At 38.3% G+C, this 15,330-nt stretch overlaps 1 protein-coding gene across 2 annotated transcripts in view; it reads left to right on the top strand.

Annotated features, from left to right (window-relative positions):
* The first annotated feature begins 557 nt into the window (after positions 1 to 557).
* The window catches only part of LOC131164758 (uncharacterized), a 30,594-nt gene continuing 15,821 nt past the window's right edge, over positions 558 to 15,330 (top strand). For both annotated transcript variants that reach the window (XR_009139337.1, XM_058122187.1), the window contains exons 1-2: positions 558 to 817; positions 1,255 to 1,366. Coding sequence is in view for 1 of the 2 variants with exons in the window: in XM_058122187.1 (XP_057978170.1) it covers positions 700 to 817; positions 1,255 to 1,366 (230 nt within the window). In the remaining variant the exon portion in view is untranslated. The remainder of the gene's footprint in view (positions 818 to 1,254; positions 1,367 to 15,330) is intronic.

Genomic DNA, 15,330 nt, shown 5'->3' on the forward strand with positions numbered 1-15,330 from the left:
GAAAAACATTACTATGTTCCGCGGAAGGAAATAACTATCCTCATCATTTGGACCTAATTCTATTCAATTGAGTTCTATTTTGTAAATCCTAACTACCAAAACAAACATACCTTTAAAATTCATTTGAAACTTGAAAAACATTATGAAAAGAAAAGGAAAATATGAATGAGTCTTCATATCCCGTTATCAAAGAAAATAAGGAAAAAACTACAATATATAGTAATTTAACAAAAATTAGTTTCAAAGGGCACTAATTTTAATTTTTTTTTTCAATCACATTAGAATAATTTTTTTAATAATATTTATACGAAAAGAAAATACAATAAAAATGAGTAATACTGTATTTGATAATATAAATTTCAGACTTTAAATTTAAATTTAAATAAATTTACATAAATTTTAATATAATATTATATTTTATTCAAATTCAAATCTAAAACATCCAACTCATAATATTTGAAAACAATTTTGTAAATTAGGTTTGTTTTGAATGACATGCCCTTAGACCGTTGGTCCCATGCCTTGAAAATGTGATAGCAAATGGTCGTAAATTAAGTGGGCGCCAAACTAACCAGATTGTGTCAATGACTGTTTCTCTCAGCCACTCAACTGGAAATCTTCTCTCTCTTTGCTGCCGCTACATTTTCTGTTCCCATCTTCAAGTAGAGAGAAGAGAGAATTTCACCAGTCTGCCTTACAATGCTGATTCAAGCTCAGAGCTTTAGTCCCAACATTGCTCGTAATCGACGTTGTTGCGCGAAACCTATGCTCTCGCGTTGTGGTTCTTCCTCGCTGCTTCGCAAATGCCCCTTCAATGGTGAGCTTAGGCTCAAAACTCAAAAGTTCAGTTTGTTCGATCCTGATATTGGTCTTACTCTTGCTTGGTTGCTAGGAAAATTGCAAAAAATGAATGCAAGAGAAAGATTTGAACTTCATGCTTCATGGTGCATATTTTTTAGGGCTTTTTTTTTTTTTTTGTAAAATATTGAGGTCTCGGGGCTACAATATGAATACGTAATATGTTAATATCTCTTGCCACATTTTCTCCCCCCTTTACATTTTCTTCATAAATTTAATTTACTTCTTGTTATTTTTAATCATGCATTTGGCTATGGTTGAATGTTTTTCTCGGAAACAGAGAAATGGAATTGTGGGGGTATACTAGTTTTCTAATAGGATTCTTCACTCACAATCACTTGCTCATTTGACTCGGCTCATTCATTTTTTATTTACTCATTTAATTTTTTTTTCTAGCTTCAAGATTGGATCGACATATGAGTATTCGTTTCCGGAGGAGAAAGAATTGGAGAGTTCTCTTTTCAGCGTCTGACGGCCTGAACTCTGGCAGTGCAATGAAAAGGAAAAGGTCCTTTCCTAGTCCCTGAATTGCACTCTTCTACAAAATACTATGCACTTTATCTGAATTCTCTCCTCTTTTTAGTTAGATATTGTTGCATCTATAATAAAATCATAAATAAATCAATCACAATGCTTGTTTTGTCCATTTAGTGTGTATGTGAGTTGCGTGGGTTGAAACATAATAGAGTGATGTTTAGCGTTACTACATGCAGCAAATCAAGGACCTAACATATCTGGGATCTTGGGGGAAGTTACTTAAAAGAATTATTATCTTAAGAGATCCTACAGACTATTCCATTCAAATACTCAGTTATTTTATGGATGTTCTCCGAATCCACATCACTGGAAGGATCTTACTGTTGTCCAAATAGCTGCCCTTGCACTGCAGTCCATGCTTGTGTTCCTCCTGGTGATGGCACTTGAGCATCCATTATCCATTGAACAGTCATAGAAATATAGATGCCTCCTGGTCTAGAATGCTGGTGGGTATTGGTGACGATACTCATGAGTCATAATTAATATGGCATTTTTATAAGGAGCATCCCTCTCTAGGTAATTATATATAATCACTTACGCAAAAATAGAAATGCTTACACTTAATTTGGAAGAAAATATTGCAGCATGCTGGTTTTGTTTGGCATCATCTTGTTGGGTTATTTTTAGTTCTTCTCTTCACCAAATATATATTTAACAATTGATATTTTTTCTGCTAGAAACTCTCGAAAAATCTATGAGTCTAGGAAGTAGAGGTTTTGTCAGATTTTCTTGTTTTTTTTTTGGAATTTGAAGGCTACAATCATATTTAGGATGCAATCTTGCATGACAAAAAGATACAGTCAGCATTAGAAGGTATAAATGTACAATCAATTAAGATGATATCACCTCTTAAAATCATAAATATGAATCTGTAGTCAACTTGGAATGGATTCGTTCTCAATATTATAAAAAACAAAGCAAGCTCAGTTTTAAAGCCACATAAATATGATTTCATTATTGCTTAAAATTAGAGATAGAGAAGAGAAGAAGAGAAGAAGAAAAGAGGAGAAGAAGAGGTTGATATAGAGGAGAGAATAAAATTGGTGGCAGTTTCCTAGAGCCTTACTTTGAGCCCAGGTCAGCCATCTTATATATTAATAATAAAAACAAAAATACCCCCACTTACACCACATAATTACTAAAATAGCCTATTTTCTTTTGACACTCCCCCTCAAGTTGGAGGTTTTATAAATTTCACCTAACCCAAACTTGTTACAAGTTACAACCACTAGACAAGGCATGCTTAAACAAAGGCTTCTTCAAAACATCATCTAATTGAGTCACATATTTCACAAACAATGTCCTAGCTGTTCACAACCTTCTTTAACACAACGTCCCTCACAAAATGACAATCAACTTCAATGTGCTTTGTCCTCTCACAAACACAGGTTTGCTGGCAATATAAATGGCAACTTGATTATTACAAAATATCATGGGCTTCTTTACTAAGAATACCGTTTTTGGCATAAGAGACCACAACCACAGCAGCACACTAAGGGTATGAGCCATAGTTCGGTATTTTACTTCAGCACTAGATCTTGTTACAAAAATTTTTCTTTTTTTATATGATAACAAAAGAAAAGATTTCATTGACAAAAGAGGAATTTTAAAAAGGAGAAAAGGACTTCTCTCGTCAAAATTCTGGAATATTCCAGGAAAAATAAACTAATAAAACAATAAACTGGAAAAAATATAATAATTAGAGCAGAAGATTCCTCCATTCTCATTGAACCTCCAAAAAGCTAACTCTCTTAAAGCAACCGAAGCCAACATACCATAAAAAGGCCAGGTAATGAACCTTCTCCCATATCAGCTGCCAATTCAATTTTCACCCTGAAAAAATTTGTGCATAACGTTCCAACCGTAAGCCCCATAGGATTGCAAATAAAAGAGATGTCAAGTTGTGAACTGAGGATTCTAAAAAGTTTTGTCTAGAAGTTTCCTATGAATCTTGAGTCTTGGTCACTAACAATGTCTTGGGGAACACCACAATAACCACATGCTTTAAAAATAGGTAGGTTGTCTCCTCTACTGAACACTACTTTGGTGTAGGCATGAAAGTACCATACTTTAAAAACCTATCTATAATCACGAGTATAAACCTTGCATTTTGCATCTCTGGGTATGCTAGTGTTGAAGTCAAGTGGGACACTTAACATGGTCTTGTTGGTACTTGAGGCTCCAACAACCTTGTGATTTTCATCTGCTCCACATTATCTTGCTAGTAGGCGAGACAAGTTTAGGTATACTCAATCTCCTCATCACGCATGTGTGACCAGTAATACCTCTGCTTTAACAATGCCAAAGTGCGATGCCATCTTGGATGATCTGCCCACATGGTGTCATGACACTCTCAACAGTATCTTCCTTAGGTCACCAGCTTGAGGCACAAAATGCTGGTTACCATATTTCATTAGCAATCTATTTTCTAACCAAAACTGGCGTGCTTTGCTCTCTTCCACCAATTGCATAAGGTTTTGGTCAATTGAATCTTTGACAAGGTTCTCCTAAATGTGCTCTCGTATTGTCATGATAACCTTTATTATTGTCAAGTGTGTTACCATCTGTAAGGCCATAAGCTCGGCCTTTATAGTTAGTGCATCTTGACTTGGTTCATTTGCCTATCTTGTGCTTGAATGAGAAATCAAACTCCAATAGGAATTCTTGCCTTCGAGCCTCCTTGGATGATAACTTTGGTAATGTAAAAAAGTGACTTAACAACCGAGTTTTTCGTTTTTACCACAAACTTTGCAAGTAGGTAATGTCGCCATATGTGAATGACAATATATTATTGCTAGCATCTCCTTCACTTGAGCCGTGTACTACCACTCAGATTTACTAAGCTTATGACTCTCATACGCAAGAAGATGCCCATCTTGTAATAGGACTCCACCAAGGGTGTAGTCTGATGCATCTCTCTGTACCATGAAGGGCTTCATGATGTACAGAAGAGCAAGTGCCGAATCTCGCACCATTGCATAATTTAAGTTGTTAAAGGCTGCCTAGCACTCTTCTATCCAGTTACACCTATGACGTTTCTTTAGTAGTTTCGTCGTAGGGTAGTTCTCCTCATGTACCTCTCCATGTAGTTGCAATAATAATTAGCGAGTCCAAGAAAGGAATATGGCTACTTCACTATCATTGGGATCTTTCTAGTCTTGATTGCTTTCACCTTCTCCATATCCATTTGGATACGACCTTGCTTGATCACATAACTTAGGAGTTTGATGCTCCTCTAAGCGAAAGGGCACTTCTCTCTCTTCACGTAAAACTATTTTCCTTCAACTTGTTGACACCTTTTGTAGATGCTCTTCATGTTCCTTCAGAGTGGAACCATAGACAACAATGTCATCTAGGTATACGATGACAAACTTGCCAAGGTACTTATGAAACACTTGCTTCATCAATGTGCAGAATGTCATTGGTGCATTCGCCAACTTGAAGGGCATCACCAAGAATTCATAAGCCCTATATCGTGTCACGCAAGCAGTCTTCAGCTCATCACCATTTTTTTCCTCACTTGATAGTGGCCTAACCACAAGTCATGGTTGGTGAAGTATTTAGCATAACTTAGTCAATCAAAAAAATTAGCAATCAGTGTAATGGGATACTTGTTGCACAAAAACATTTTGTTAAGCGTGGTATTCCACACACGTTCGCATGCTCTCATCATGTTCTCTATGAAACAACATTGATGCTCCGAACGGTGCTTTGGAAAGATGTATATAGCCTGCTTCCAAAGTTGCTCCTTAACTCTGCTAACCCTAGAGGCGCCATTAGATATGGCCCTTTAGTAAGGGACTTCACTCCTGGTAACAACTCGATCTCATGCTCTAACCTCTTTATGGAGGCAAGTTGAGAGGTAACTTATCTGACATCCCAACTCTATACTTATCCAACACAACTTGGATGGTAGTAGATACCTGCTCATGGCCTACCTCTTCGTCCACCACCATTGAGGCGAGATATGGTTGTTCACCCCTCAGTCCCTTTCTGAGCTGCATGACTATTAACTTCTCGTCATCCCCTTTCTTCACAATGGCTTGAGCCATGCAAGGGTAATCTCCCATCAGACAACGAGAACCAGAAAATGGCATACGTACCACCTTAGTCTCCCTTAAGAATTCGTTCCAGGTATCACTTGGAATCATCCATTGGCATGACTGTGAAATTCGCATATCCCACCCACTGTCCAAGCTTCACAGTCACTTGCTTGGCTACTCTCAGAGTAGGCTGAGTTGCGGAGTTAACCACTTTCATGTGTCCCGAGTCTTTCTCCAATTTCAAGTTGAGCCTTTGTGCTTTCGTTTGGGATACAAAGTTATCGGTAGCCCTGGTATCCACTGTAGCATGATTGCTCTTCCCCTTTAATATGCAAATCCACAAAACATTAACCCTTTTGCTTGGGTAACTTAAGGTTTTTTCGCTTGCCTCTCTAACGCTTTAAGTAACTGCATTGCACCCATCCTTAGGGTTTCCTCATCCTCATCCTCATCATCTCTTTGTGCCTTTTCCTCAATGGAAGCTTGCAAGACATTGAGCAATGACTTGTGAGGACAATCAACAACTTTATGAGGGTCTCAACATAAGAAGCATGCTAGTTTACCTTTACCTTTACCTTTGTGGATGTATCGAAAGACCGAGAAAATGAAGCTTCCTTTGAAGTTGCCTTGGTGTTGGTTCCCCCAATTTTGTGTTTGCTTTTCTTGAAAGAATTTCCTTGTTTCCACCCATACCACTCTCTTTTGACATTGTGGAACTCTCTCCAACATAGTCAGTCAAGCGTTTTGTAGCAACTTGTGTAGTAGGCAAGTCTTGAACTCTTTGTTGATGAAGTTTTGTGTTTGCTCATGGTTTCAACTCTTCTAGGAAATAAAATTGCTTGTCCTCCCCTGACATATCTCAGGTGTCCAAAACAAAAGAGTTGTTTCACATACTCTCTGATTGCACCCGTGTGTTTGAGATCTCGTAGTTTGCGCCGAGCATTGTTCTCAACATTCTTAGGAAAGAATTGGGCTTTCAGCTCTCTCTTCAATTTTTCCTAACAATCAACTGCACATTGTCCATTTTGTATCTTGTTGTACTTAGTATGCCACCACAACTTGGTGTCTCCGCTCAAGTACATTGTTGCCACATATATATTTGTCTCCTCTAAGTTGGTCCTTGTTAATTTTGGTCTGAATGCCCTTTCCATCAGGTTTACTTTCATTATATAGAATATATTTACATAGTTGTTGCCTGATTTTCAGCACTTAAATGCTGCCAGATTTTCAGCATTATTTACAGCCTGATTGCATGAATTATCTCCGTTATTTACAGCCTAATTGCCTGAATTATCTACGTTAACATGCCCCCTCAAATTGATGCTGGTAAATCAAGAAGCATCAATTTGTCAACCAAGAACTGATGCCGGTGTCGAGAAAGAGCTTTAGTGAATATGTCTGCAGTTTGACGTTTGGTGGAAATGTGAGGAAGAGTAATCACTCGTTTGTCAAAGGATTCACGTATGGAATGGCAATCAACTTCAATATGCTTTGTATGCTTATGGAAGATCGGATTAATGGCAATCTGAATAGCACTGGTATTATCAACATGAAGAGGAGTGGAATGAAGCTGAGAAAAACCAAGTTCACCCAATAACCCACGAAGCCATGTGATATCAGAGCACATCGAAGACATTGCACAATATTCAAACTCAGTGGAGGACATGGAAACTTTGTCTTGCTTCTTACTCTTCCAAGAAATGAGTGCATTGCCTAAGAACATGCACCAGCCAGTAACAGAGCGACGAGTATCCGCACATCCGGCCCAATCAGCATCGCTATACCCCACCAATTGTAACGAATATTCCTTTAGATATCAGATAATGCGGCAGATAGCTGCTAAATGAAGATGTTGGGGAACCTGCATAAATTGACTAACTTGCTGCACAGCAAAAGAAATATCAGGACGAGTAATCGTTAAGTAGTTCAAACTCCCAACAAGCTGCCGATACAAAGATGGATTTGATAGAAACTCGCCTTCCTCTTGACGAAGCATAAGATTTACCTCCAAGGGAGTAAGAACAAAATTAACCGATTGGAGACCAGCCAATGAAATCACTTCCTGCTTGAATTTGTGCTGGTGTAACAACATACCAGTCGGAGTAAGTTGCACCTCAAGGCCAAGAAAGTAATGCAGGAGACCAAGATCTTTCATATGAAAAGATGCTTTGAGATGCTGTTGTAATTGCTTAATTAACTCAGTATCAGAGCCTGTAATTACAATGTCATCAACATATACTAGAAACAATACAATTCCTCCAGAAGTCTTGCAGAGAAAAAGAGGGGAATCAAATTGACTTTGAGTAAAATGAAAAGCAAGTAGGGTAAAGCGAAATTTATCAAACCATGCACGTGGAGCCTGTTTCAGTCCATACAAAGATTGGCGTAGCCGACAAACCTCTGAGGAAGGTATATCAAACATGTTGGGAGGTGGAGACATATAGATTTCTTCCTTCAAATCCCCATGTAGCAAAGCATTCTTCACATCCATCTGCCATAGAGACCACCCCTGCGGCGCAGCAAGAGCCAAGATAATCCGCACAGTAGTCATTTTGGCAACAGATGCAAAGGTCTCTTCATAATCAATACCATACTCTTATCAGTTCCCAAGAGCCAAGAGACGGGCCTTATATCTGTCCAGTGATCCATCAGACCGATACTTGATTGAGTGCACCATTTACAACCAATAGGTTTGACACCGGAGGGACAAGTCACAAGATCCCAAGTGTGATTATCTTGAAGAGCTTAGATTTATTCTTGCATGGCCTGCTGCCAACATGCTTGGGTGGCTGCCTGGGTATATGAGTGAGGAACAGAAACAATGTCGAGAGTGGCAGTAAGTGAGGTATGAGGAAAACCATACCTATCCAGTGGATGTGTAACCCAGGTGGAGTGCCGAGGAACCGCAAAATCAGATGACAGATCAGTGTCTGGAAGGGGCGTTGAAGAAGGAGGAGGACATCGATGATACACCACACCTGGTTTAAGTCGCTCTATAGAAGAAGACACATCATCAAAAGCGGGAAGAAGAGTAGTATCAGAAATAACCTAAGACTGAAAGAAATATTGATTTTTGAAGAAAATCACATTCTGGGAGATTTGGAATTTGTTTGCATGAGCATCATAATAAACAAATCCTTTCTAAGTAGGACTATATCCCATAAAGGCACACGTGACAGATTGTGCAGCAAGCTTGTGATGCTCAACAGGTGGTAGATGAACAAAACAAGCACACCCAAAAGTATGAAAGGATTGATACTCAGGAGATATGCCAAATAATCGAAAAAAGGGGGAATCATAATTTAGAGTCGCAGTAGGCAAACGATTGATCAAAAAGACAGAAGTAGATAAAGCTTCTAGCCAGAACTTAGAAGGTACAGAAGAATCAATCAACAAAGTAACTACATCTAAGAGATAACGATTCTTATGCTCAGCGACTCCATTTTGTTGAGGGGTACAAGGACAAGAACGCTGGGAAATGATCCCCTTTTGTTGAAGAAAAAGTCTGAAAAGAACGAAACATGTACTCCCCACCTTGAGTCGGAGCATAAAGTTTTGATACAAGTACTGAACTGTGTCTCAACAAACACAACAAATTTTTGAAAGATAGAAAACACATCAGCTTTAGAGCGGAATAAAATATATCCAAGTGAATCGACTATAACCATCAATAAACGTCACAAAATAACGATACTGACCATGAGAAATAACAGGACTCACACCCCAAACATTAGTATGCACAATCTCAAAGCAATTAGAAGCACGACTACCACGCGCAGGAAAAGGTAAAGTTTTACTTTTACCAAGACGACAAGTAGCACAATCAAAATATACAGGAGAAGAAGAAAATGAATCTTTATTGCCCAAAAAACCATTTTCATAAGATGAGTCAAGAGAACAGAATTAGGATGACCAAATTTCTTATGCCAAAATTCATTATTATTGGTAGTAGTTGTACAAGCAAGAGAAGCAACATTAGGAATAGAAAATTGCAAAGGAAATAAGCGTCCCACTTTAGGTCCCTTTGCGATCACCGTCCCCGACACTTGATTCTTCACAAGACAACCACCATGAGAAAAATGAACATCACAGTTATTATCTACCAATTGTCCAACAGAAATCAAATTGGTAGACAATCCAGGAGAGACAAAAACATCGCGAAATGAAGAGCCCAAATTACCAATAGCAGCAATTGGAAGAGCACTGCCATCAGCAATCTAAATATTTTGCATGCCTCTATACTGGCAAACACCATGGAGATCCATCATATTACCAGTCATTTGATTAGAAGTGCCCGAATCAACAATCCAAGAAGTTGAGTCAATAGTCGTACCTTGCAGGCCTATGACCATAAAAGCAGACACAATCATCTGTTGGACCATTGCTGGTGTGAGAACAGACGAGTTAGAGCTTACAGTGGGTGGCGCAGAAGAAGAAGAAGAGGACTGAACAGCAGCTTGAAAAGCTTGGGATTGGCGATTTTGAGGCCGCACTCAACAGTCTTTGATGATATGACCTTCTTTCTTGCAGTAGTTACAAACTTTCTCAGGACAGTTATGAGCAATATGACGAATCTCCTTGCAATTGAAACATTGCAACTTGTTTCTCCCTCTCCGTTGTGCTGCATATGCTACATTTACAGCCTCAGAAAATACCTTCTCAGAAGTCATACCCATCTGAGTGGATAACCACTGTTCTTCATGCAATAAATATCCCAAACAAATATCCAAAAAAGGAACCGGATTGCAGTTCAATAAACTGGCTCGAATAGGCTCAAATTCAGATCAGAGTTTCATAAAAAACTGATCCCGTGACTCTCTGCATGAACTGCTTGAAGAGCCGCGAGTGCCGTAGGGGGAACCTTAGCATGAACAAGAGCATAATACTAGCTCCAAAGATTAATAAAACCAGAATAAAATTTTTCAGTAGGTAAATTACCTTGACTGTAATTACTAATTTCCAACTATAATTGGAACTTCCGACCACTGTGATCTTGGTGATAAATACGGTGGAGATAATCCCACATAACCTGAGCCATAGTAAAACAGCGAAGATTGATCACAAGGTGAGACTCAATCGTCACCAAAAGCCAAGAGGTCACCTTAGCATCCTTGACCTCCCATCGTGCAAATTCCTTTTCATCAGTAGGAACTTGAGCAGAACTATCAATATGATTTGATAATTCGTTCCCTTTCAAGAACATTTTAAATTGAAATTCCCACGTAGAGAATTCTTTCCAGTAAATCAAACAATAGTCTTTTCAATAGACATGATGAAAGGCACTAAAAAAAAAAAAAGCCCAAGCAGTCAACCAAATAAACGGCAAGCCTAACTCAAATAAGGTCCAAATCCAAATAATAAGAGGTCCATAGCCACAACAGATTACAAAAGCCCAGCAGAAATAAAAAACAAAAAACCAGATCAAACATGGAAGGCACAGATCAAACACGGAAGCCTAACTCAAAATACCTGCCCTATGTGAAAAACAACACAGCAGAGGAAGAAACACAGCACCTTCGCTGATCACACCAGGAGTCGTCGAAGCTGCTGACCACCACAGGAGCTGCTGAAAGCCACAAAGATGCGCAGCCACCACAAGAAAAAAACACCAAGATGAGTAGCCCGCGACGAAGGACAGCGTGCGCAACTAAAAAAAATTCCAGCAGCCCCAAGCAAAACTCAAAACCACCAAAGTGGACACCACAGAGAAGGCCAATGCCCACTAAAAGCATGAAAGAACTTGCTAAAACTGAGAGAAAGATAAAAAAACAGCGATGAGAGTCGCACTCAGTGATTAAGACCAAAACAACGGAGTCAGAAGAGGGGCTCTGATAGCATGTTAATTTTGGTTTGAATGCTGCCAGATTTTCAGCATTATTTACAGCCTAATAGCCTGATTTTCAGCACTTAAATGCTGCCAGATTTTCAGCACTATTTACAGCCTAATTGCCTGAATTATCTCCATAAACAGTCCTCGCCATATAAAAGTATTATTCCATGTCAAATAAGAAGTTTCCAACTCCTTAGCATCATTAACCCCATATGCTCGGGGTTCTGGTGCCTTTGTTCTTTTATACTCTATCCCCATAGAGTTGGAATTTCCTATAGCACAAATCATTAGGTTCACCTTGGCATTTAGATCACTTATATAGATATGCAAAGCTTCTACTGTAGCTTGGAGTTCTTCTGAAATTTCCACTATAGAACCTTGTTGATGTTTTTGCGATCCCTCCAATGCATCAACACGGTCAGAAAGTTTTGCCATCTCTACAGTGAAATGGTTGGCTGACTTAGGATATGCCTCTAGCGCCTTAATTCTCTCGGTATTGGTAGGCATGATCTCTTACAGATGCTTCACATAATCCCACAATACAAGGGCAATCGAATTCATGAAGCAATTAACCAGCTTTGATTCCAATTGTCACGAGTTGAACACTTCACACCTTGTGAAGGGCCATGCGACACTAGCTAAAGCACTTTTGCTTAACTAGTTAGCTGAAAGTACACCGAAGTTTACCACAAGAACATACATTCACAACCATCTAATGCAAAGTAAGCAGAAGCAGTAAGCAATCATGTAAGCAATTTAGAATCAAGTTGTAAACATTAAAGCAACGCATTCATTGACAACACCTCTGTAGGCAAACATTAAAGTAATGCAATTCATTATACTCCTAGAGTTCCATAATACTTACCAATGGACCTACCTTAGTCGTATTTGAAGAACTTGTCATATAGGTCAAAACACGTGTTAGATTTTTATATTGTGTGAAGCTTTCACAAAGACCATACAAAGACCATCCTATACATCCTTGGCTGTTCTATGAAACCTCACGTATATAGCAATTTGTGGCTCCATGCTATCTGACAACCACACAAACAATTCGTCATTCTTGATCATCCAATCTTTATAACCCTCGGAGTTTGGAAACGGTGGACAATGCAATACATACTTGGACTTTCCTTTTGCATTAATATACACATACGCTGCCTGAAACCACAAGAAGTTCAAAGATCGAGCCAATTTGATGGCTGTGATTTGTACCTTAATAGCAGCAGCCAAAGCTCTCAGTAGAAGCCATTTGAACCAGTTCAATATGCTATAATCCGCACAAACCAGCATCGGGAATGAACATCACAATGCCGATTCAGGAAGCTTACACTAGTAAAGAACAGCATTCCAGACTTTAAAAAGTACAGAAGTTCAAGATGCAGCTATGAAATTACAATGTTCTAGGAAGAATGACTCAACCACATAGAACAGGGCAGATGGCAACAGAGCACCGTAGGCACTTAATGCTGGCAGCAACTAGAAGTGATTCAGGCAAGAACAGGAACTGGAGTCATTGAACATCAACCAAAACCAATCAGAATTTCATACAAGATTGCTTGCAATCTATCATGAACATCAATACAGCTCACAACTAGTCAATGGAATATCAGAACAACAGCAGTATACCAAAACCAGTACGCGGATGATTATCTCACATCAGCAAACTTGCATGAACACATAGCATCCAAAAAATAATGTTGCACAGCCTAACGGAGAGGAAGAGTGTCCCAAAATAACTCTCAAACCGACCAAACAATCAGATTTGAGAACTGATTAGGGGAAAGATAAAAAAAAAGAAGGGAAAACAGAGTATCCAAAATCAACTCTGATAAGTCAGAATTTGAGGAGATTACTAGATTAGTGCTCTAGTACCATGCTGTAAAGTTAGAAGTGGAGAAGAGAAGGAGAGAAGAGGAGAAGAAGAGAATGAGAGAATAAGAGAGAGGAAAGAATAAAACTGGTGGCAGTTTTCTGGAGCCTTATGTTTAGCTCCAATCTGCTCTCTTAGATATTAATAATAAGAAAAAAATATCAAAAAATACCCCGACTTACATGGTAGTTACACCACATTATTACTAAAATAGCCCATTCTATTCTAACAATGATTATGCTTCTATGGGGAATCTCTAGGCTTCTCCAAGCTGATTGCATAAATTTTAGAATGTCATAATTTCCTGTTTAAAATTTTTATGAATTAATCAAAACATAGAAGTTTATGTGGTGCCACGTTTGCTGCAGGAGCTGTCTGATTCATAACCAGTTGGGTCATAAAGTGGGTAGTTTAAAGAAAATCATGATGAGATTCTAATACCAATGATTCATCTCAATTCTTGCATTGAAACATTAAAAGAGAAATTCATGCATTTTAACATTGCTTTAGCAATAAGATTGGCCTCAGAGTGACTTTATAATTATATTCTGCTGAGTTGTCGGCCTACTTGCTTTTGTTAATGGATAGTAGATTGGTGAATAAATTTGTTTGCTTCTCAATGTTTCTATTTGTTGTCCTGTAAAATACTGTCCAATATCATCTTTACTCATCCCAATATTAACTACTTTGATGTATATTACCTACTTTGTTGCTTACATGTAGCAGGTATTATAAAAACCATTACTTTATGAATAATATCAAGCATTATAAAAATCATTGCTTTACGAATAATCTTTCTTTGAGCAGTGTGTTTTAGACTGTTAGTTCAACTGGCTGTTTCCTTTGTTCCCTTTTGGGTTCATAATTACAGCAATGCTGCATGGACAGGGTGACACTGACTAAAACTGATGTTCTTTATGGATTCAGACTCGACAATTAGTGAACTCAATTTTGTGCATGCATGCATATTCTGATGACCTAAAACTTTGATCAAGTGCAAAATCCCAAATTATTATCATATTAAGTCTTTTAGATGTATAATTCTATGAAAGAAATGGCTGACTAACCTTTTTGTCAGACCTACGCTGTGCCTCTGAAATTCTCTAGTTGTTCTGATGCACATTTATATCTATAGGGAAATGGGGTGAATCATGTATTTTCTTTATGTGTTAATATGCCTCCCTACAGACCAAGAGTTTGTGGTAATTGGTAGGGTTGCAGGTATTCAAGATGGATAACTAGTAGTTGTCAGACTCAGAAAAATTGGAATATCAGGTTTGATGGACTTGGAATTACAATTCTCAAAAGCACAAAAGGCTAGTATGCAAAAGATGCAGACCAAATGTATAATTTCTACATGTGGAATCTTAAATTGTTTGTGTTAAGGCCTGATATACATTGTCGGCCCACAACCTAACAGCTTATGCTTTTAGGTAAAGTGGTATTCTTACATGATATTGAAGCAAGGTTGCCAGGAGGTCCTGGGTTCTAGTCTTGTTGCCTGCATTTATTATTTTTTTGTTAGGAACTATCTTATTCCCTAAAATGGGTGTTGTTTATTGTGTGTTTATTTCTCCACATGATGTCGTACTGCATGTGCAGGGGAGTGTTAAGGCCTTATATACATTGTTGCCCCACAACCTAATTGCTTAAGCTTTTATGTAAAGTGGTATTCTTACAGTCTGCATGCTTAGAAATACACCTGGAGAACCTAGCATGGCTGTTTCTGTGACCTAGAAACTTCAAAAGCATAAAGTTGACGCATTATCTGATTATGTTAATTAAGATTATGAGAAACAGGAAAATTCTGGGGGTGCCAGGCAAGAATCCGTGGGAGTATTTCACAATTTGAAACATCTGACACAGATATAGCTCTTATTTAGAAGACTCCATGCATTATTATAAAATTCTAGGAGTGTCAATCAAGATCCTTGGGGTATCATAGTTTGATTATCCAAGATATTTTTCACATTTAGATCTATGGGTTATTCAGTATTAATTTATAGCCTAGTACTCATCCTGTAGTTGCCTTATAGCACCTAAGCATCGTGATATAATTTTTTTCAGTAGACTTGCTTCTTTTTTTCTGCTTCATCCTTAATCTCTGGATGGTAGTCTGCATTATGCATGTGAGATTCTGTGTTTTAAGTTTAGCCTTCCATCCCAGTGGGAAATTTTCCTCGTACTTG

Source organism: Malania oleifera, chromosome 9, assembly GCF_029873635.1.
Source record: "Malania oleifera isolate guangnan ecotype guangnan chromosome 9, ASM2987363v1, whole genome shotgun sequence".
Classification (NCBI taxonomy): domain Eukaryota; kingdom Viridiplantae; phylum Streptophyta; class Magnoliopsida; order Santalales; family Ximeniaceae; genus Malania; species Malania oleifera.